The sequence below is a fragment of the Giraffa tippelskirchi genome, chromosome 4, assembly GCF_054371585.1.
Source record: "Giraffa tippelskirchi isolate mGirTip1 chromosome 4, T2T-mGirTip1v1.2.pri, whole genome shotgun sequence".
In the NCBI taxonomy this organism is placed as follows: Eukaryota; Metazoa; Chordata; class Mammalia; order Artiodactyla; family Giraffidae; genus Giraffa; species Giraffa tippelskirchi.
The window spans coordinates 65,483,659-65,503,487 of record NC_137278.1 but is presented as its reverse complement, the minus strand read 5'-3'; the positions used below and the strand labels follow the sequence as shown (position 1 = coordinate 65,503,487).

Here is a 19,829-nt window from a genome sequence, read left to right as displayed (position 1 = left end):
TTTCTTTCCTTTATCTTTTCATCAAGTCACACCCTTTTACTCAACTCCCCCCTTCATCCTCACAAACCACCACTTGAAAATTCTCCTGATTTTGTAGCATGTCCTCCCTTTCTCATTTCCAGCCAACTTTAGGAAACAACCCAAACCAGCAGGTGGCAAATTTTTACATTTAAAGCAGCCAGAAAATCCTCAGCGGTGTTCTGCCATGCATCCGCAAAAATTCCATGGATGGCAGTGATAGCTATGAAATTCTTTGTGAAAATTTGGCTCCTTTTTCTCTGAACTTCCAGCTTCCATGCTCATGTAAATTATATTGCTTCCATGATAAAACAAACCTCTGAAGAGTGATCGGTTACCATCCCTTAAGTAAACTTTCTCTTTTAAGGCTGTTAGATAAACACTGTTTTTGGACTGAATGAACATATATTTTTTAACGTTTTGGTGTGGATTGGAGAGCACTGCGTGAATGGGCCCATGTGAACTCTCTGGGCTGTAGCTCTGAGCTGGTTTCTGCCCTCCTGGATGATCTGTTTCTACCTTCTGCTCTTCTGTTTTAGCCTAAACCCACCAAGGGACGAATGCGCATCCACTGTCTGGAGAATGTGGACAAGGCTCTTCAGTTCCTGAAGGAGCAGAGAGTCCATCTTGAGAACATGGGGTCCCATGACATTGTGGATGGAAACCACCGGCTGACCCTCGGCCTCATCTGGACCATCATCCTGCGCTTCCAGGTAAGGGACTCGGCCTGGCCACCGGGCCTTCCTGCCAAGTGTGAGCATCCCTGCAAAACTGGGCTCCCCTTCCAGGGGGACCAGAAGGACCAGGTTTTGAAATGGCATCTCAGAGTCAAATGTGCTGCATATCATATTCACATTCGGCTGCCCTCTGGGCATGTGGCAGCTGCCGTCTCCTCCCTCAGTTTTGCTGCCCCTGAAAGTCTCGACTTTCTTGGCAGTTAAGGGGGTTTCTGGACCTAGTCTCAGCCCACCACTGGTGTCTGCTACTCAGCTTTCAGGAGCAGAGGTGTAAAGATGTGGTCAACGCCAGGTTACTAACAGTAGACTGAACTTTGACAGATCGTGGCATGCATCGCAGAATATTTTAGGCGAAGCTGCATAGGATCGTGACACCTGTGTGGGCTCTGTTTTCACCTTCTCATTCTCCTTCGGGTATAAGGAAGCAGTTTTCAAGGGGGTGTGCGGAAGCCTTATGCTTGTTTGAATTGACGATTTTATGGGTTTGTTATACCCAAGGGAAAGGATATAACTATAGAAACACTCTCAAGGTCATTCTGTCAATTTGCTTCACTTTGTGAGGGGAGGGAGGAGCCTTGCAAAGATCACGAGGCCAGGCAGGGCTGCCACGCTTGCTTCTGACCGCTAAGGAGAGAGCTCAGCCTTTCCTGTCTGTGCAGCACCTCCGGCCTGATGACTGGTTCTTTCTCCAGGCTGTTGCTTCATACTTCTGCTTTTCAATTAAAATCTGAAATGCAGGAAACGCTTCTTACCTAGCATCAGGTTACTTCGCAAACAAAAGTCTTAACAGTTCTCTCTCCTCGGAGACTGTTTTCTGTGCTTCCCTTTCTGTTAAGCCCCTCTGATGAAGTTTGATTGATTTTTTTCCCCTAGGTGAATAAAAATCTCACCAACAAAGGGCCACAACAGAAATCATATTATATACCTCCCTTTATATTCTTACTAAAATGCTGAAATCACCCTCTAATCTGTCGTTTTCCTTCTCGCTTCCCTTGGGATTGGGCTCTAGCTTAGTGTTGTGGGTGGGTATGTGGAAGGAGGCTAGGGGTCTAACCCAGAGCTGTTCAGAGACACTCCCTAAATGGGGGTTCCTAAGCCTGGACTGATCGATCATCTGACTTCTTGGGAAAGCTTTTTACTCACTCAGGTTCCCAGGTTCCAGCCCCGAGTGCTTCTGATTAAATAGGTCTGAACAGAACTGAACTGAGGCCAGGAACCATTGTTGAAGAGGACATTATTAATGGAGTGACTTTACTTTGCAAACAGAACTCTTCTATAGGTTTCTGTCATTTGGCTCCTGAATGATTTGAAAATAGAGTGAACACCATTAAATTCAATGATCACTGCTTTTGGCCTTAGGCCAATAGAGGTGAAATGAGCAGGCCCCTCCTTGAGCCTTGCCTCAATTCCCTAGAGTAAGAAGTTCTATTTCTCTTGCGTTTGGCCTGTAATCAGAGCGTGGAAGGGCATCCTGATGATGGCCTCCCTTGACAGCAGATTGGTGCCCACAGCCCTTGGGTTGTGAATTGGGTTGAGTCACTGACTGACTAATTTCCTGCCAGCTTGCCTTTTTCTGTGCTTGAACCTGTAAATGCCGATATGTACTTTCTCCCTTTCCTCTGAGGAAAGAAACACAGGCTTATGTCACTTTATGGCCTGCGGGGATTGGTGTCTGCCATGCCTCTGCCTCCCGAAGCAGCTTTATCAATCCATCCCCTGCTCTACAAACACTTACTGACTCCGCCCCAGCCAAGGCCCAGCTCACATTCTGCCTCCTCTGTGAGGCTTCCCCACGTAACTGCAGAGACCTGTCTCCCCACCACCCCCCAGCTCCTGAGTGTACAACCTGGTCTTATTACCTGTGTGTGTGTCCAAGAGCCCCCAAGGTGTGGACAGCCCTGATGTGTATGGCAGGTGTGCATTAAATACCAATGGTGACAGACAGGTTTTATGCTGCTTTCCCTTTAAAAGAGAGTAAAAGATGATGTGAGAAACTGGAATAAAGGTCTTCGAGTTTGCTTAGTCCACATAGGGAGATGTTTTCGTTTCAGACGGGTAGGTTCTGTTTCTGAAAGATCAAATCTGAAAACAGATTCCATTCCTGAGATAGAGGAAAGCTGATGGGGGTTAATGTGTAAAATTCCACCTGCTTTCCTGGTAAGTCTGTGTCTTACCTCTTGAGTGAGGGTTACTCTTGCATACTCTTTGTAGTTTAGAATTTATGCAAACTCAAGACTTCTCTTGGAGAATTTTTTTAGAAACGTTAATAATTTCAATTTCTAGGTGTTTTTCCTAGTTGAAAGTTTCTAACTTTTTAATCTTACACGTGTCTCTGTTTTATCCTCTTCCTACCTCTTTTTCTTAAAAAGAATTCCGGGGTATGTTTCTAGATTAGGTGGAAAGACCTTTGACAGGGGCCAGGACTGGGAAGCTTGGAATGGTTAGAACTAAGAGAGAATGGATGGCCTTCTAGGCCAATACCATTTACCCCCACTCCGTTCCACATTTTATTAGTATAGTCAAGGAAACTGAAGACAGGAGGGCGTTTCGAGCATTTGTCTAAAAATCACATAACTGGTAGGCAGCCCATGATCCAAAGAGCTGACATGTAGGTTTCCTTACTAAGAGCCCAGCCCTCCATATTTTGCATTTCTTCAAGTGCACAGCAGTGCTCTGAGATAGCCACTCCTCAAAGGGGAAGCCGAGGAACTCACCCAAGGACACAAGATATGTGGGGGAACCTGAATTCAAACCTAGGAAGTCTGACTTTGGTCCCAGTGGACCAGGCTCCTGTTGAGAATCAGCAGACTATGAGTGACTTACGAATATAGGCTGTCTTAGTCTGTTCTGGTTGCTAAACAAAGTGCCCCAGGCTGGGTGGCTTCCAAGCAATGGACGTTTATTGTTTATACTTCTGGAGGCTGGAAGTCTGGGACTAGAGTGCCAGCATGGTCAAAGGAGGGCCCACTTCCAGTTCGCAGACTTCTCGTTGTACCCTAACTTGGTGGAGGGCTCTAGGAAGCTCTCTGGAGCCTCTTTTATAAAGCACGCATCCCATTCATGAGGCCCAGGACTCCCAAAGTCCCCACCTCTTCATAATCACCTTTTGGGGGGATTAGGATTTGAGCATAAGAATTAATGAGAGTTGGGAGCACAAATATTCAGACCATGTAGCACAGAGCATGGAAGCACAGCATTTAAGGCACTGTTTCTTGGAGAGTTTGGGTCAGTTTTCAGGAAATGGTGCATACACAGTCCTCATCAACAAAGGACTCACTGACTCTGGTGTGGAAAATCTTTGATTGTGCAAAAACAGTATTTTCCTAGAGTCTGCTGGGATTCAAAGTGTACCATACCAACCACCATTCTAGTCGTGGTTGAGAAAGATGGGCTATGCTGGGAGTAGAAATGACCCCTAATAGGTTCTAGGAAGTCATGGCAGGTAACTAGTTTTCACTTTACTCTTTGTGCAAAGTAGAGAACCTAATTCTGGTCGTTATTTCCAAAAAGCAAACCCTGGCTTCAGAAAGCAGTTTTCATTGACCCTCAGGGTAGACATTCTGCAAGGCTGGGTGTTGACCTAAAGTTTACTCATTATGTATATGCAGACCTGACATATCTGTTAGTCTAATATTTCTCTGTAAACCTTAGATCCAGGATATCAGTGTAGAAACTGAAGACAACAAAGAGAAGAAATCTGCCAAGGATGCTTTGCTCTTGTGGTGCCAGATGAAGACAGCTGGGTGAGCATGAACCCAGGGGCTTAGGGGCTGCTTCTCCCCAGACTCAGTTTTACCAGAGTCATCACTTGACCAGTGTTGACAAGTATCTTTTCCACTGCTTCCACTGAGATGTCTTGTTAACTTGTAAGCAGTTGAGACGCTGACATTTCAGCTAGCTCTTGGGACGAAATGAGTTGATTTATATTCTGGACCTGTCATCTGCACAATCAATTTCCTTCTGTTTGTTTATTAAGGAAGTTCCAGAGAGAAGTTTATCTTGAATTTTAAAACCCTGAAACTGTGTTTAAAAATCTCATCCATGGTATTTGTAAAAGTTGTGGGCTTTCTCCTCTCTTAAGTTCTGTGCTTTGGGAAGCTTTGTGCAGTAAACTTAAGTGGACAAATGTAATGTACAAACTTAGTCTCTGTACATTATCTGAGTTTGCCTGCCTTTTATTCTTTCATTGAAATTTCAGTGAAGATATTTTTTAGAGAACTGCACTTGTTTATTGCTCACTGAAACTGTTGAAGCTCCCAGGTACTAATTGAGAACTGGTTTTGTCCCAGGTTGATTTTTTTTTTTTTTTTTTTAAGTTTCTATTGAATATGTTACCATATTTCTTTTGTTGTTTATGTTCTGGGTTTTTGGCCATGAGGCATCTGAGATCTTAGCTCCCCAACTGATCAGGGATGCAGGGATCAAACCCGCATCCCCTGAATTGGAAGACAAAGTCCTAACCACTGGGCCACCAGGGAAGTCCCCCAGGTTGATCTTGTAGGTCAGGGCTACATGGAGGACAGTTGTAATTGTAATGGGCGTGATCAGTCAGTGATAACTGTGGAAACTATAAAGAGTGTAAGGCTTAGTAAAGGGATCAAGTTAGGGATGAACTTTTAATCAACCACGGATAGAAAGTTATTAATAATCAATGTGGTGTAGAGTAGCTGATTGATTATTGGTAAGTATTATAGGGAAGTGTTTCAGGAAGGTACTTGATTTATGAAACTTCATCCAGTTCAGTGATATAAGGAAGAAGGAAAGCTGAGTGTTTGAACAGGTAACCCCAGCTACTTCCTCTCCCAAAGTGATGTGTGCACTCAGGTATCCGTGTTTGCAGGCTTCTCATAGCTGAGCTGGGGGCGTGGAAAGCCAATGAAGCAAGGAAGCCTTGGAGGCATCTAGTCAGAGTTGCCTTTTTCTCAGTAAGCATGGTGTTTTCAATTGAGGACACAGATCACAGGTTGAAATTACCAAGAAAGAAAGCCATGTGAATATGTATTTGTTTTTATTTTTCAACAAGCAGAAGTTTAGGCGATCTTAGCTTCAGCTTGATTGTCTTCAGTGTCTTTATTTCATTACTGTCTCACATTTTCGCAGTACCAACAGGCTTTTCTTTAAACACTGCATTTAGCAAAGCACAGACCTTTATTTGGTAATTGCCTTGTGTTGTTTCTTAGGTACCCCAACGTCAACATTCACAATTTCACCACCAGCTGGAGGGATGGCATGGCCTTCAACGCACTGATACACAAACACCGGTGAGTCCTTCATGGTCACGCTGACCACGTGGGGGGAGGACGTTGACACCCTTGTATAGCCGACCTGGGTGATGTTCCATCCTCACATCCGTTGCCTTAGATGTTGCACCACGGTGGAAATCCCTGCCTTCCACTTGAAGAGAGTGGGAGAGAGTGTGTAAAGTGCCCCCAAACAAAGGAAACGAGTCTGCCAATTCTCTTCAGTTCTCTTAATAAACTTTGAGGTTGTTTATTCAAAAATTGGGTTTCATTGTTTGATGATTAAATAATACCATAGGCTTTTACTCCTAAGTGGACACCATTGGTCTCACGGTGTGTTTTCAAGCTGCTGTTTCTGTTGTGTTCCACTGTTGTTCTCCACAGGCCTGACCTGATAGACTTTGACAAACTAAAGAAATCCAATGCACACTACAATCTGCAGAATGCTTTTAACCTGGCAGAGCAACACCTTGGCCTCACTAAACTCCTGGACCCCGAAGGTAAGGAGCCGAGGGGTAAGAGGAGTAAATAGAAAATCAGCTTCATGTCAGTTTGTTTACAGGCACCATGTGCTTTGGGAATTATCTAAGGAAGAGGAGCTTAATGTTGGTATATGAATTACTTGAGGATTTGTGTAAAGGATTATACCTAAAAAGGCCTTGAAAGATGAGTATGATTTAAACATGTTCCAAAGGAAAGGTCATGGTAGGCAGAGAGATTTATATGAGCAAAGGAACCAGGAAAGAGGAAGGCGTAACAGGGGACTAACAGTTCATTGGGGGTGGTGTTAGCTTAACAGTAAGAAAAATACAACCAGAAAGGTGAATGGGGGCCCAACAGGTAACAGTTTTTTGAGGTTATTCAGCAGGCAGTGGGGAGTCACCATAGGTGCTTAGCCTCTGTGTTTAAGGAAGAGGGTGTGAGCAGGCTCTCCGAACTTGCTGGTTGAGTGGTAGTCGGCCCACCGGGGCAAGAGGGTGGTTTGGCCTGGGGGCAGGAAGGTTTAGGAGCCTCCTTAGCAGATTGTGCAGTATTTGCTTCTGAGTAAGAAAAGCTTAAATGAGGACAATGCACCAGGAGCCTGTGGGTGGCAGAAAGAGTAACACGCAGTCCCTCCTTGGTGCTTGGTGGCGCAGCACCCTACTCTGCACAGAACCAACTTCTCTCTGCCCCACAGATCCCTGCAGCAGAACCTCAAAGACTGACTGTGGACGACACAGAGCAGACCTGTGTGGGGCAATCCAATGGGCTGTAACTCCTTTATTAACAAAATCGTAATTGTAGGCTTCATGTTAGCATGAGCTATCATAATGTTTTCTAATGTGGAGAAGTGTTCAAAATGCGAAAGAATTTGTTTGTAGGGCTGGAGCTTTTTAGACCCTCAGCTGTGAGCAGATACTGAGAAAAAGCTGTATGTGAGTGAAAGTTTAAAGTTCTTACAAATATAGAACAGGAAGTTAAACTCCCCAAGGGCAGGTTGAGGTCATGAGGCTGCCAGGCAGGCTTCTTGCTATTTTCCAGTGCATCAGATTCACTGATAGGTTTACTGCAGGAAGCTGAGATAAAATTATCTTTGTGCCAGCCCTTAAGTGATTTCTCAATATAAACACAAAACTAAAATTCCTTTGGCTGTGATAAATCTTTGTACTTAACCCCTGCCTTACTGTGGAAAGACATCCTCCCTGAGCCTTAGATCTTTGTGCTGAGATAAAGAATCGTTTTTTGAAATCACTATGATAAAGAATTTAGTAACTTGCTCATTAGTTGATCTTTCTAATCACCACCCACTATGAAAAGGGGATTGATGTTCCCCAGGTCATTTGAAGACAGGAGCTAAAAAAAGCAGTTGCTGTCATTCATCCTGTGGTTTTGATCTTGATTATTAGTTGTCCTTAGCTATTGTTAGTTGCCTGGTGTCCCAGAGAGCATCCGTTTAAATACAATTGTAAACAAGTTAAAAATGTCTTGCCTGCTCACTCCTTCCCAGTCATCTCCCATTTTGTGTTTATTAAATTATACACAGGGCCAGGGCCAGCACTTTTTCCCTGACCTTCCTCCAGTTGTCTCTGTGGGGCCCACATTGACAGAGCCAGACACAGAAGTTGGTCACAGGGGCCCTGGAGTGGGAAGAGTAGCTGTGGCCCCCTCTTCCACTGGCTGCCTTAGTGACCCTGGGCAGGGAGCTTTCCCACCCTGTGCCCCGGTGGTCTTGTCTTTAAGAGAAACAGCCCTATCCACTTCTGTCCTCCTGGCAGCAGTGTAGGTGCACAAGTGAATGCACATTGAAGAAAGAGCCTGCTATATCAGCAAAGAGCATTCCGTGTGTTCTCTCCTCAGTGTATCCTGAATTGAGTACCTCCTTCATCATTGCCATACCCCAAAGACTGGCCACCTTCATTCATTTGCTCCCTCCCTCAATAAATATTTATTGACCACTCACTCTCTATATATACAGCACGTGAGGAGAGGAGGGGCAGAATAGCACTCAGTCTTATAAGACTAATGAAATGTGCATAAGTAATCATAGAGCCTGACAGAAAGCAAACTATAAACAAAGTCCTTTAGAGGACAGAGGAGACAGTCATTCCGGCTGCAGGGATCAAAAATTACTGTGAGGGAGTGTTAGCTTCTAAACTGGACCTAGAGGTTAAGAAGAATGTGATGGGGGTAGGGAAGGCCCTTTCAGGCAAAGGAAAGTTGAAACTGGAAGGAATATTGGAAATTGCTGGGGTGGAGGTGGTGGTGGTGAATAGTTCAGTTTGGTTCAGATCTATGGCGCCTTAGAAGAACCAGTAGACTATAGAATGAGAAATGTCTAGAATGGTGCTTGCCACTTAGAGGAAGCTTGATAAATATTCGATGGATGGATGAAAGGAAGAGGGGGAGGGAAGGAAAGTTATGGGAAGTTGTAGAGGACTTCGGGACTTATTTTTCAGACTGCAGGACACTTTTTGAGTAGTTTGGGCTTAAAGGAAGTATGCTCACAGCTCTGCTTCTGGAACATCAGCTGGGTGCAGTGTGCAAAGGGAATTGAGTAGCAGGGAGACCCAGTGAGGAAGCCATTGCTTCAGGTCTGGTTATGTGACCGTGAGAGTCTGACCTGAGAATGACAATAGATTCCATGAATAGAATCATCTGGTCTCAGTCCTGGTGACTGACTGGATGTGAGTAACAAGGAGATAAAGATGTCCATAGGCTTAGTGACTGGGAAAAACTCTGGTGCCATTGACCAAAATAAGAAGCACAGAGCAACTTGGGGGTGGGGGAGGTGGACATGGTGTGTCTGGGTAGTACCCACATCACTGAATTATCTGACTCAATTCTAACTATGTTATTCATTTCCATGTAGTAGTTTTGTGTGTATTTCATCATCTCAGTGGCCTAGGATTCGTGAGAGAAAGGATCAGGTCTTTTAAGAGTTTTATGTCTTTATTGGCAACAGGAGGCAGTTTTGAATGTTGATATAATAAAAGAGGCGGTGAGGTGGTTTGATCCTCGTTAGTTAGCCTTACAATCAGCACTCTGATGGCAGAACTTTCAAGCCCCAAAAAATGAAGGCACGGGCCTGTTGAGTGTTGAGCAGCTCTTCTGGGTTGTTCCTGCTGCCTGGGTGGCAATGCAGTGAGGAGAGCACTGAACAGAATCTTCTCTGGGTTACAGATATCAGTGTGGACCACCCTGATGAGAAGTCCATTATCACTTACGTGGTGACTTACTACCACTACTTCTCAAAGATGAAGGCCTTGGCTGTTGAAGGAAAACGAATTGGAAAGGTGAGCTCACACCAGTCCTGTAAGCTGTGAGACGTAATGAAGGTTTGTGTCTAAATGTGTCACCCCATGCCTCAGACATTGAGGTGCTGGGAGTTCTTGATGAAGTTCTCCAATGGCAGGGAAGTGGGCAGAAGCCTGCCATTCCAAAGAGCAACAGGAGGTGGGCGTGGTGGCTGAAATACTTAGGAAGAAAGTTTAGGGGGGATCTCATACCCAGGGCTTCCCTGGTAGTTCAGCTGGTAAAGCATCCGCCTGCAGTACAGGAGACCCTGGTTCAATTCCTGGGTTGGGAAGATCCCCTGGAGAAGGATAGGCTACCCACTCCAGTATTTTTGGGCTTCCCTGATGGCTCAGATGGTAAAGAATCCTCTTGCAATGGGGGAGATCTGAGTTCAATCCCTGGGTTGGAAAGATCCCCTGGAGGTGGGCATGGCAGCCCACTCCAGAATTCTTGCCTGGAGAATCCCCATGAACAGAGGAACCTGGCAGGGGATATAGCCCATGGGGTCGCAAAGAATCGGACACGACTAAGCAATGCTGCACACAGGCACACAGACCCGAAACACCCCTCCCCTACAGCCTTGCCAGAAAATTGAGTATTAAAAATCTGATTGAGTTGCCTGATGTTATGGATGTGAAAATCCTACTTAACACACTTGAAAAGGCCTTAGAATAAGGCTTTTAAAATTTTTTTGTTTGGCTGATGTTCCCCTGCCATATATTTCAAAACACCTCAGACCAGAAGACCTTATCTTCCCAGTGCAATGGAATGGAAAATCCACGGGCGTTCATGGAATATGACCAAACCAAATAGAGCCCTTTTTGTTTCTCTAGGAATTTTTGAGCCCAGGCATCAGGAGTCATTCAGGATCTTAAACCCTTTGCCTGAGGGTTGGGAAGTTACAGAACCAATTACAATTGAGTTAAGCTGTCATTGCTCACAAATAATGGCCATAGTCTGAGCGCCTATTAGCAAATGGTTCTTGGAGTTTAGTGCCAAAGTCTCGGAGAACCATTTCAAAGCCAATCATTAAGCATGTGCCGGCTCCTGGAGGGCTGCAGTCAGGTTCCCCTTACTAGTGACACTATCTTGCTTTTCTGTTTTTCTAACCCTTGTTTACAGGTGCTTGACAATGCTATTGAAACAGAAAAAATGATCGAAAAGTATGAGTCCCTTGCCTCTGACCTTCTGGAGTGGATTGAACAAACCATCATTATTTTGAACAATCGCAAATTTGCCAACTCACTCGTTGGGGTCCAGCAGCAGCTTCAGGCGTTCAACACTTACCGCACTGTGGAGAAGCCCCCCAAGTAAGATGCAAATTGGAATGCATTACCCTTCGTACAGCCACAGGCCCCTCTTTTCTGACTCACATGGTCTCATCTCAAAGTGAATGCCTTTCCCCAGTGGCCTGTCCTACTTCTTTTCATCTGAGTCTGTGTTTTTTTAGCATCTGAGATTTATTACAAATTGTACCCACTGTGAGCCCTTTCCAGTAGAAATGTGCTGCTGGGACATGTGATGCATGAGAATCCTAAGAAATAGTGCAGGTCCCCAGTTCCTTCTCCTGAGCGCTTGTGCCTACTGTGTTTCAGAATTTCATCGTTTCTGGATTTTAGAGAAATATCGGATATGTTGTGTGTTATAAGCCTCCGGGTGGTCTGAGGCTGTTATTCATAATCAAGCCCACTAACGTATCAGTAGCAAAACATGTATATATTCACAAGTTGTGAATGAAGAAAAAAGTAGTTTCATATCAGTTCAGATCAGGTCTTGTTGCCCCCCCAAAATTTGATTGTTCACATGTTTTAAAAATTCATAATTGCCTGATAAGCATGGTGGATCTTACTTCTTGCTTATTATGACTAAAGTCATTCCTCCTTTTTTCTGAAAACTCCACTCAGTAGTAAATTCCTGGCTGAAGTCCCTGCAGCCTGTTGACAGTGACACTAGGTGGTTGTTTGAAATAATCCTTGTTGAATGCATTCAGCTGTGAAGCAAGTTCATCATCCAGGGTTTGATGTCTAAATCTTGATGGAGTTGATTAACAAAAGAGTAGCATTCTGTGTCCCCAAATGTAAATCTCAGGAACAGTAACCAACTGCAAGAAAACCCCACAGTTGGGCACATATTGAGGTCTGCAGTACCCCAAAACTGTGGTTTCTCTAACATACACGTGTTTCACATAAATCAGAATGGAGAGAAATGGCTTTTAAAATTGCGAGGCTGCATGAAGTGTCTTTTTCTCCAGAAGCAGATGAATTTTCCCCTTTGAAGAAACAAAATATAGTAGATAATGTTTATGGCTGGTTTTCTCTGCCTAGATTTACTGAGAAGGGGAACTTGGAAGTCCTGCTTTTCACCATTCAGAGCAAGATGAGGGCCAATAACCAGAAGGTCTACATGCCCCGGGAGGGGAAGCTCATCTCTGACATTAACAAGGTATAAGACCCATCCATGTGGCCTGCTGTGTGGGCCCCAGCCTCCTGTGGGTTTTCTGGTGCTCTCAGTAGGTCTTGATTGCTGAGAGATCTTGGAAGACCCCTTCCTGGCCTGTCGAGTTACTGAGTGATAGTTGTTGCTCAGATAGTGCTCAGGATCAGTGGAGTGATTTGGGGGACTTTACTGGAGGTTTGGGGGGATGTTAGATTTTATGAAACCAAGTTTAGCCTGTTTACCTTGTGGCTCAGATCCACAGTCAGTTTACCTCTCATCTGTCCCAGGCTGCTGGCTCAGCCATCTTTCAGTTGCAGAGGGGAGAATTCAAAACCTTATGTATCTGGAATCCCTAGAGGTTAGGGCTTACGATTTTGACTCCTTCTGTCAGGGAAGCTGTCAAAAAAATTGCTTCTATACCTGTTATGTCTGCAGGTATTTCATTTCATTATTTCTAAGCAGAAACTTGAAAAAAATCTAGAACCGTGATCAATTGTACACATTCAGATATCCTTTAAGAGGACTTTGTTAAATAATGTGAAATAAGATATTTCACAGGAATGAATTTAATTGGTGAGGATTTGGAAAAAAATACTCAGGTCTATGAATTAAAAATAAGTGGCTCAGAGTGCAGTGAATGAAAGATTGATAATATGATTTCTTAGAAGAAGTGGTTATTCTTTTTTATATGCTGAGAGCTGTTGAAGATACTTTGCTTCCTCTCAATGAAATTTAGGATATTTGTAACTTAAGTTACGTTGTTCCATATCTTCACTGTTTTGTTTTCCAGATATAACACAGGATCTTTAAAGTTAGATAGGAGAGAGTTTTCCCATGGGGCTCAACTGAGAGAAAATGATTTTTTTTCCCAAGGCTAAGAGTCACTGAGGGTGGGAATGGGATTTCCCTTTTAAGTTCTTAGGTCTTTTTGAGAAGCACTAGCTGTTAACTGCAGCCTAGGAATGGTTCCTTGAACGTAGCCAGAAACCATTCTCGTTCATTTCCGTAGGCCTGGGAAAGACTGGAAAAAGCGGAACATGAGCGAGAACTGGCCCTGCGAAACGAGCTCATAAGACAGGAGAAACTGGAACAGCTCGCCCGCAGATTCGACCGCAAGGCAGCTATGAGAGAGACCTGGCTGAGCGAGAACCAGCGTCTGGTGTCCCAGGTCTGCTCCGGAACTGTCCCCTGGAACCTAGGCCACGCCCAGGGGCCCTAGGACAGCTGTTGTCCACATCCAGCATCCCATCTCATCCACTTCCCGTAGAGAGGATGTTTACGATTTCCAATACAGTTTCTCTTCTACTATTTATCTAACTTTTCATAGATCTGGAAGTAGCTCAAACAAAGTTTGTTTAGAGCTAGTGAGTGTGTGTGAACCATTCATATTTGTATAGTTTTTCAAAATTTCCCTTTCTCCCAGCCTTTGGCCTTCAAGGCAGCTAGACTGGCCTTGAAATAAATAAGTGGCTCCTTTTCTTCTTGGCTTAACATAAGCCACCACCTGCTCCAGTCATGTAGGTCAGGTGCTGCATACATGCCTCACCCCTCTGTAAAGTGAGATGTCACTGGTTTGCTTTGGGCCCATGAGCAGTTCTGCAGGCCTCAGGTAAGGCAGAGGCCAGTGGGGTCAGGAGTCTGGAGTCAGTGTTTGACTTTAGGGACCCCTCCCACCCCTGAAAATTAACGGGTGTGCTCAGGACTCCACTTCCATTTTCTGTTTCTTTGTTCCACACTGGATGGCTTTTGAATTTTGTGTTTGTTCTTTCTGTTCCCTTTTCTCTTAGGACAACTTTGGATTTGACCTTCCTGCCGTCGAGGCCGCCACGAAAAAGCACGAGGCCATTGAGACTGACATCGCCGCATACGAGGAGCGTGTGCAGGCTGTGGTGGCTGTGGCCAGGGAACTGGAGGCGGAGAACTACCACGACATCAAGCGCATCACAGCGCGGAAGGACAATGTCATCCGGCTCTGGGAGTACCTGCTAGAGCTGCTCAGGGCCCGGAGACAGCGCCTCGAGATGAACCTGGGGCTGCAGAAGATATTCCAAGAAATGCTATACATCATGGACTGGATGGATGAAATGAAGGTAAAAGACATGCCTGCCTAGAGGCTGGAGCTCATTCAGTCAGGCCTCTCTCTCTTCTGGGCCCCGCCCACTAACCCCCAACACACGGTAATGCTCCTGGTCTAGTCGCCCAGGTACAGCCAGAGGAGGGCCACATCACTCATGGGAAGGCTGTTGGCTCACATGTTAAATGAGCTGTGAAGTGAGAAGTTGTAACAGGACCAGTTCCATAGCTGAAGGTCTGCTGATGTGACTCAGATCTAATTTAGATAGATTCCGTGGTAGGCGACCGGTAATTGTGATTTTCTGTGGTTTTAATTCTTTAGCATCAAGCTAGATCTCTGTCTCATTGGTCTATGTATGAGTGGCTCTGCTTTGGGGAAGGGCCCAGGAAGGTGGTATGAAAGAGCAGGAGGCAGCGTGGACAGAGTGCAGCCCTGCCACCAGGCAGCCAGAGTCCAGATCATGAGTGCCACAGCTTCCCTGCCTTCCTCTGCAAGTGGAAGATGTGCTTACCGTCTCCCTCGTGTGGTTACAGAAAGAATTAAGTGCAGGACATGTGTATGTATCATAGGACGGGGGCTGGAGGGGCTGCAAATGCTCCCCTTCTGTTACTGACAGCTCTGAGCATGGAGTTCCCAGCTCCGCCCTGACCCAGGAGGAGCCCTGCCTGTCCTTTCCTCTGATGCAGGCCCCTGATGAGAGTTCACCCATGCCCAGCCATTCTCCTCCAGCTGGGAGGGGTTCAGCCTCATAGCCAGGGCAGAGTAGGGCAGTTTTCAGGCAGGACCATAAAGCCTCCTTTATCTTGCACACTGTGTTCGTTTCCAAGCTTGACCTTCTGCGAGGATTTCCTTCCTGGGATGTAAGCCCTTGTCTTGTGCTTACCTCTTGAACTGTTCCTGGCAGGGGGAGCAAGGTCACTTCATACCATTAGTTTTTCCCTTTTATGGTGCCAGATTTGTGATGTTCTCATATATGTTCTCATTAATCTTAACCACCTAAAATAGAAATGTTCATAAAATCTAGCAGAGAGGTGCTTTGCACTTTAGAATTCATCCTCTACTTTGTAACTCAGATTGGGCCAGAGACCTCCTCATAAGTAAGAGTGAAGTAGAAATTCCACCTGGAGAGGATGTCTGATGAGACCACCCTTCTCCCCAAATTGGGGTAATGGAAGAAATGAAAGAAAATGTTAGCGGGTTCAAACTTAAACCAGAGACATTGCTTGGGGCATTGTCCTAAGGGTGATAGTCACCTGAGCTGACCCTGTTCTCCTTATTTGATTAAAGATGTGGTCTGTAAGCTTTTCCTCTTGATGCCTTTTCCCGTTGACTGTGTAATTACAGAGGTGTACCAATGAGCTCTCAAATAAGGAGAGCATCCAGTTAAGGGGTCAGCAGCTTCAAGGAGATGTCTTTAAACTGTGATGTGAAGCACCTGTCACCTTTATTGTCTTTTCTTGAATAGTTGTTAGTGCACCAGTTTCTTCTTAGAGGCCCAGTTTATTTCATACTGGTGCCCCCTCCCTTCCTTTTTTTTTTCTTTCCTATTCTATACTTTTTAGTGTAGGTTTGACGTCTTATTCAACATAGATGATCATTAGTTTATTATGTCTCTCCTGCTGCTTTTGGGTTTGTTTTGCTCTGATTTTCTTGCCATCATCTTCCTCTAAAGATATGGGGAGGGTAGCTGGAGGGATGGTACATTTTGGCTGCTGGCTCCCATCCTGTCCACAGATTATGAGACACTGAAGTCCAGGTTGTACTCACGGTTGTCTTCTCTGTCCATCTTGTGTACAGGTGCTGTTATTGTCTCAAGACTATGGCAAACACTTGCTTGGCGTGGAAGACCTGTTACAGAAGCACGCCCTGGTTGAAGCAGACATTGGCATCCAGGCAGAGCGGGTGAGAGGTGTCAACGCTTCTGCCCAGAAGTTCGCGACCGACGGGGAAGGTAAGGATGGACCGACCCTGACGGTACCCCCTCATCACCAGAGGCCCGTCTTTAGAGACTTAGATGAGCTGTGTGTGGTAGTGCAGCCTGGAAAGGTACCAGGCATTTGTGGGTTCCCAGTGAGCCGTGCTGGGGATATAACAAGATGCTGTAGGGTGGCCTTCTGAACACTTTTAACTCCCTCTTACTTTTCTGAAATGGACCTGTCTTTCCCTTCAGTACCCAAGTGCTACTTGCTCGTGTTGGGCAGTGAACTCGGCCAGACCACACTCTGCGCACCCACTGCCTGGCGTGGCTCTCTTGGCTTTCACACCTGGTCATGCAGATATTTGTTCTAAGTTTGTTTGGAAAGGTTTGGTTTTGTGCAGTTTCAGAAATATTTAAATGCAGCTGCCTTCTTATAGTTTACCTCATTTTTTGGTTCCTAAGTGAGCCAAAAGAAAATAATACTTGGGGCAAAAAAAAAAATAACATTGCTCCTCCCTCCTCTACCAATCAAGATCCTAGAAGGTGGCCCTGCACTTTGCATGAATGGGGGACCTAGGAAGGAGAACAGGGGTGTAGCCGACTGCCTATCTATACACGGGAGCCCATGCTACCACTGTCACACCCATGTGCCCGCTTTGATGTTACACAGGTTACAAGCCCTGCGACCCCCAGGTGATCCGAGACCGAGTGGCCCACATGGAGTTCTGTTACCAAGAACTTTGCCAGCTGGCGGCCGAGCGCCGGGCCCGCCTGGAAGAGTCCCGTCGCCTCTGGAAGTTCTTCTGGGAGATGGCAGAGGAGGAGGGCTGGATCCGGGAGAAGGAGAAGATCCTGTCCTCCGATGACTACGGCAAGGACCTCACAAGTGTCATGCGCCTGCTCAGCAAGCACCGGGCGTTCGAGGACGAGATGAGTGGCCGCAGCGGCCACTTCGAGCAGGCCATCAAGGAGGGCGAAGACATGATCGCTGAGGAGCACTTTGGGTCTGAGAAGATCCGGGAGCGGATTGCCTACATCCGCGAACAGTGGGCCCACCTGGAGCAGCTCTCGGCCATCCGCAAGAAGCGCCTGGAGGAGGCCTCGCTGCTGCACCAGTTCCAGGCGGATGCCGACGACATCGACGCCTGGATGCTGGACATCCTCAAGATCGTCTCCAGCAATGACGTGGGCCACGACGAGTACTCCACCCAGTCCCTGGTCAAGAAACACAAGGACGTGGCGGAGGAGATCGCCAACTACCGGCCTACCATTGACTCGCTGCACGAGCAAGCCAGCGCCCTGCCCCAGGAGCACGCTGAGTCCCCCGACGTGCGGGGCCGGCTGGCGGGCATTGAGGAGCGCTACAAGGAGGTGGCCGAGCTGACGCGGCTGCGGAAGCAGGCGCTACAGGACACTCTGGCCCTGTACAAGATGTTCAGCGAGGCCGATGCCTGTGAGCTCTGGATTGACGAGAAGGAGCAGTGGCTCAACAACATGCAGATCCCAGAGAAGCTGGAAGACCTGGAGGTCATCCAGCACAGGTGAGCGGCTGCCGTGAGGTTGCCCACCCACCCTCCCACCCTGCGCAGCTTCAGTGACCAAGCAGGTGACCACTCTGTCGAATTGCCTTTGCAGATTCGAGAGCCTCGAACCGGAGATGAACAACCAGGCTTCCCGGGTGGCAGTGGTGAACCAGATCGCTCGGCAGCTGATGCATAGCGGCCACCCAAGTGAGAAGGAGATCAAAGCCCAGCAGGACAAGCTCAACACGAGGTGAGCGTGAGGCCAGTGGCAGCAGGCTGGCTCCCTATGCCCGGCCAGGAGGGTCAGGAATTTCCTGCATGGAGTCACTGACACTATGATGCCATTGTCATGGCATCTGTCTTTCTACATACCCTGGTTTTCTGAGAAGTGTCTCTGGGGGCAACATGGTTCAGGGCACCCCTCCCCCATGTGGGAAGCGAGAGCCTGCGTGAGACCCATGCCCAGCATAGTGGGTCATGGCATCAAGGTGGCACTTCTGCTGTCCCTTTTAAAGTGATTTCTGGAACAGGGTTTTAGCGTATTTGAGATATAATTGGTGGGCAAAAGTCCTAATTATCAAGGTAGACTTTTGTCCTGATCTTATCTTTCTGTTGAATAAATACATTTGAGTGGGTCATGGTGGCAGCTGAAGCCTTGGGGTATGGGACATGTTTAGTAGGTGCAGTTTGGAGGTGAGTAAGAGGTGCATTGCAGTCAGGAGTTAAGTGACCCTGGGGGACAGATGTCTTGTCACTGCTCACCTTTACGCTCTTTAAGTCCCTCTCCTTGTCAGGCTTCTTACAGATTAGAGTGTGTCCCTGAGCTCTTGCAATGGTGATACTTGGTGTCCACATACTGAGGGAGGTGGTTTTCCAAGGAACACATAGAGCAGAGGTGGCTGGAGAATGGCAGCTCTGACCATCACTATGAATTTCATTGTCCGGCCACCTCCTTTTGTTCTGTCTCTGACACTGCTTTCTCTGCCACCCTGGCACCCACAGGTGGAGTCAGTTCAGGGAGCTGGTGGACCGGAAGAAGGACGCGCTCCTCTCCGCCCTGAGCATCCAGAACTACCACCTCGAGTGCAACGAAACCAAGTCATGGATCCGGGAGAAGACCAAAGTCATCGAATCCACCCAGGACCTGGGCAACGACCTGGCGGGTGTCATGGCCCTGCAGCGCAAGCTGACCGGCATGGAGCGGGACCTCGTGGCCATCGAGGCAAAACTGAGTGACCTGCAGAAGGAGGCTGAGAAGCTGGAGTCCGAGCACCCGGACCAGGCCCAGGCTATCCTGTCTCGGCTGGCCGAGATCAGTGACGTGTGGGAGGAGATGAAGACCACACTGAAGAACCGTGAGGCCTCCCTGGGAGAGGCCAGCAAGCTGCAGCAGTTCCTGCGGGACCTGGACGACTTCCAGTCCTGGCTCTCCAGGACACAGACGGCCATTGCCTCGGAGGACATGCCTAACACCCTGACCGAGGCCGAGAAGCTCCTCACGCAGCATGAGAACATCAAAAACGAGATTGACAACTACGAGGAGGACTACCAGAAGATGAGGGACATGGGCGAGATGGTCACCCAGGGCCAGACAGACGCCCAGTACATGTTCCTGCGGCAGCGGCTGCAGGCCCTGGACACAGGCTGGAACGAGCTCCACAAGATGTGGGAGAACAGGCAGAGCCTCCTCTCCCAGTCCCACGCCCACCAGCAGTTCCTGCGGGACACCAAGCAGGCCGAAGCCTTCCTGAACAACCAGGTAATGTCCCCCACCGCTTGGCTTCCTCTCCATCGGGTTGGACCTCGGCTGCCTGTGGGCTGCTGGTTTACACCTACTTGTGTGAAGCTAGAAGAGCAATGGACAGACATTTGTTTTCCCTGACTTCTAAGGCACTGAAACCCATCACAGTGAATGGGATAGAACTGAAGATTCCCATGGAGGCTGCCTTGCAAAGTACAGTTCCACCACAATAACGATCTAGGACTTCTTAATGTCTCATAGTATGTCATCATAGTAGTTCATTACATTGGCAACATTCTGAGATGTAGTAATCCAGTCGAAAAGTATTTGGGGGAACTTTTTCTTTTTTCTGAATGGTTCTGTCTTCC

At 47.0% G+C, this 19,829-nt stretch overlaps 1 protein-coding gene across 6 annotated transcripts in view; it reads left to right on the top strand.

Annotated features, from left to right (window-relative positions):
- SPTBN1 (spectrin beta, non-erythrocytic 1) overlaps positions 1–19,829 on the top strand; it is a 206,786-nt gene that overhangs the window by 149,277 nt on the left and 37,680 nt on the right. For all 6 annotated transcript variants that reach the window (XM_081589621.1, XM_081589622.1, XM_081589623.1 and 3 more), the window contains 13 exons: positions 558–731; positions 4,407–4,498; positions 5,936–6,016; positions 6,380–6,495; positions 9,656–9,768; positions 10,892–11,079; positions 12,094–12,211; positions 13,215–13,373; positions 13,993–14,295; positions 16,077–16,230; positions 16,868–17,738; positions 17,833–17,970; positions 18,723–19,479. In XM_081589621.1, the coding sequence (XP_081445747.1) occupies positions 558–731; positions 4,407–4,498; positions 5,936–6,016; positions 6,380–6,495; positions 9,656–9,768; positions 10,892–11,079; positions 12,094–12,211; positions 13,215–13,373; positions 13,993–14,295; positions 16,077–16,230; positions 16,868–17,738; positions 17,833–17,970; positions 18,723–19,479 (3,264 nt within the window). The remainder of the gene's footprint in view (positions 1–557; positions 732–4,406; positions 4,499–5,935; positions 6,017–6,379; positions 6,496–9,655; positions 9,769–10,891; positions 11,080–12,093; positions 12,212–13,214; positions 13,374–13,992; positions 14,296–16,076; positions 16,231–16,867; positions 17,739–17,832; positions 17,971–18,722; positions 19,480–19,829) is intronic.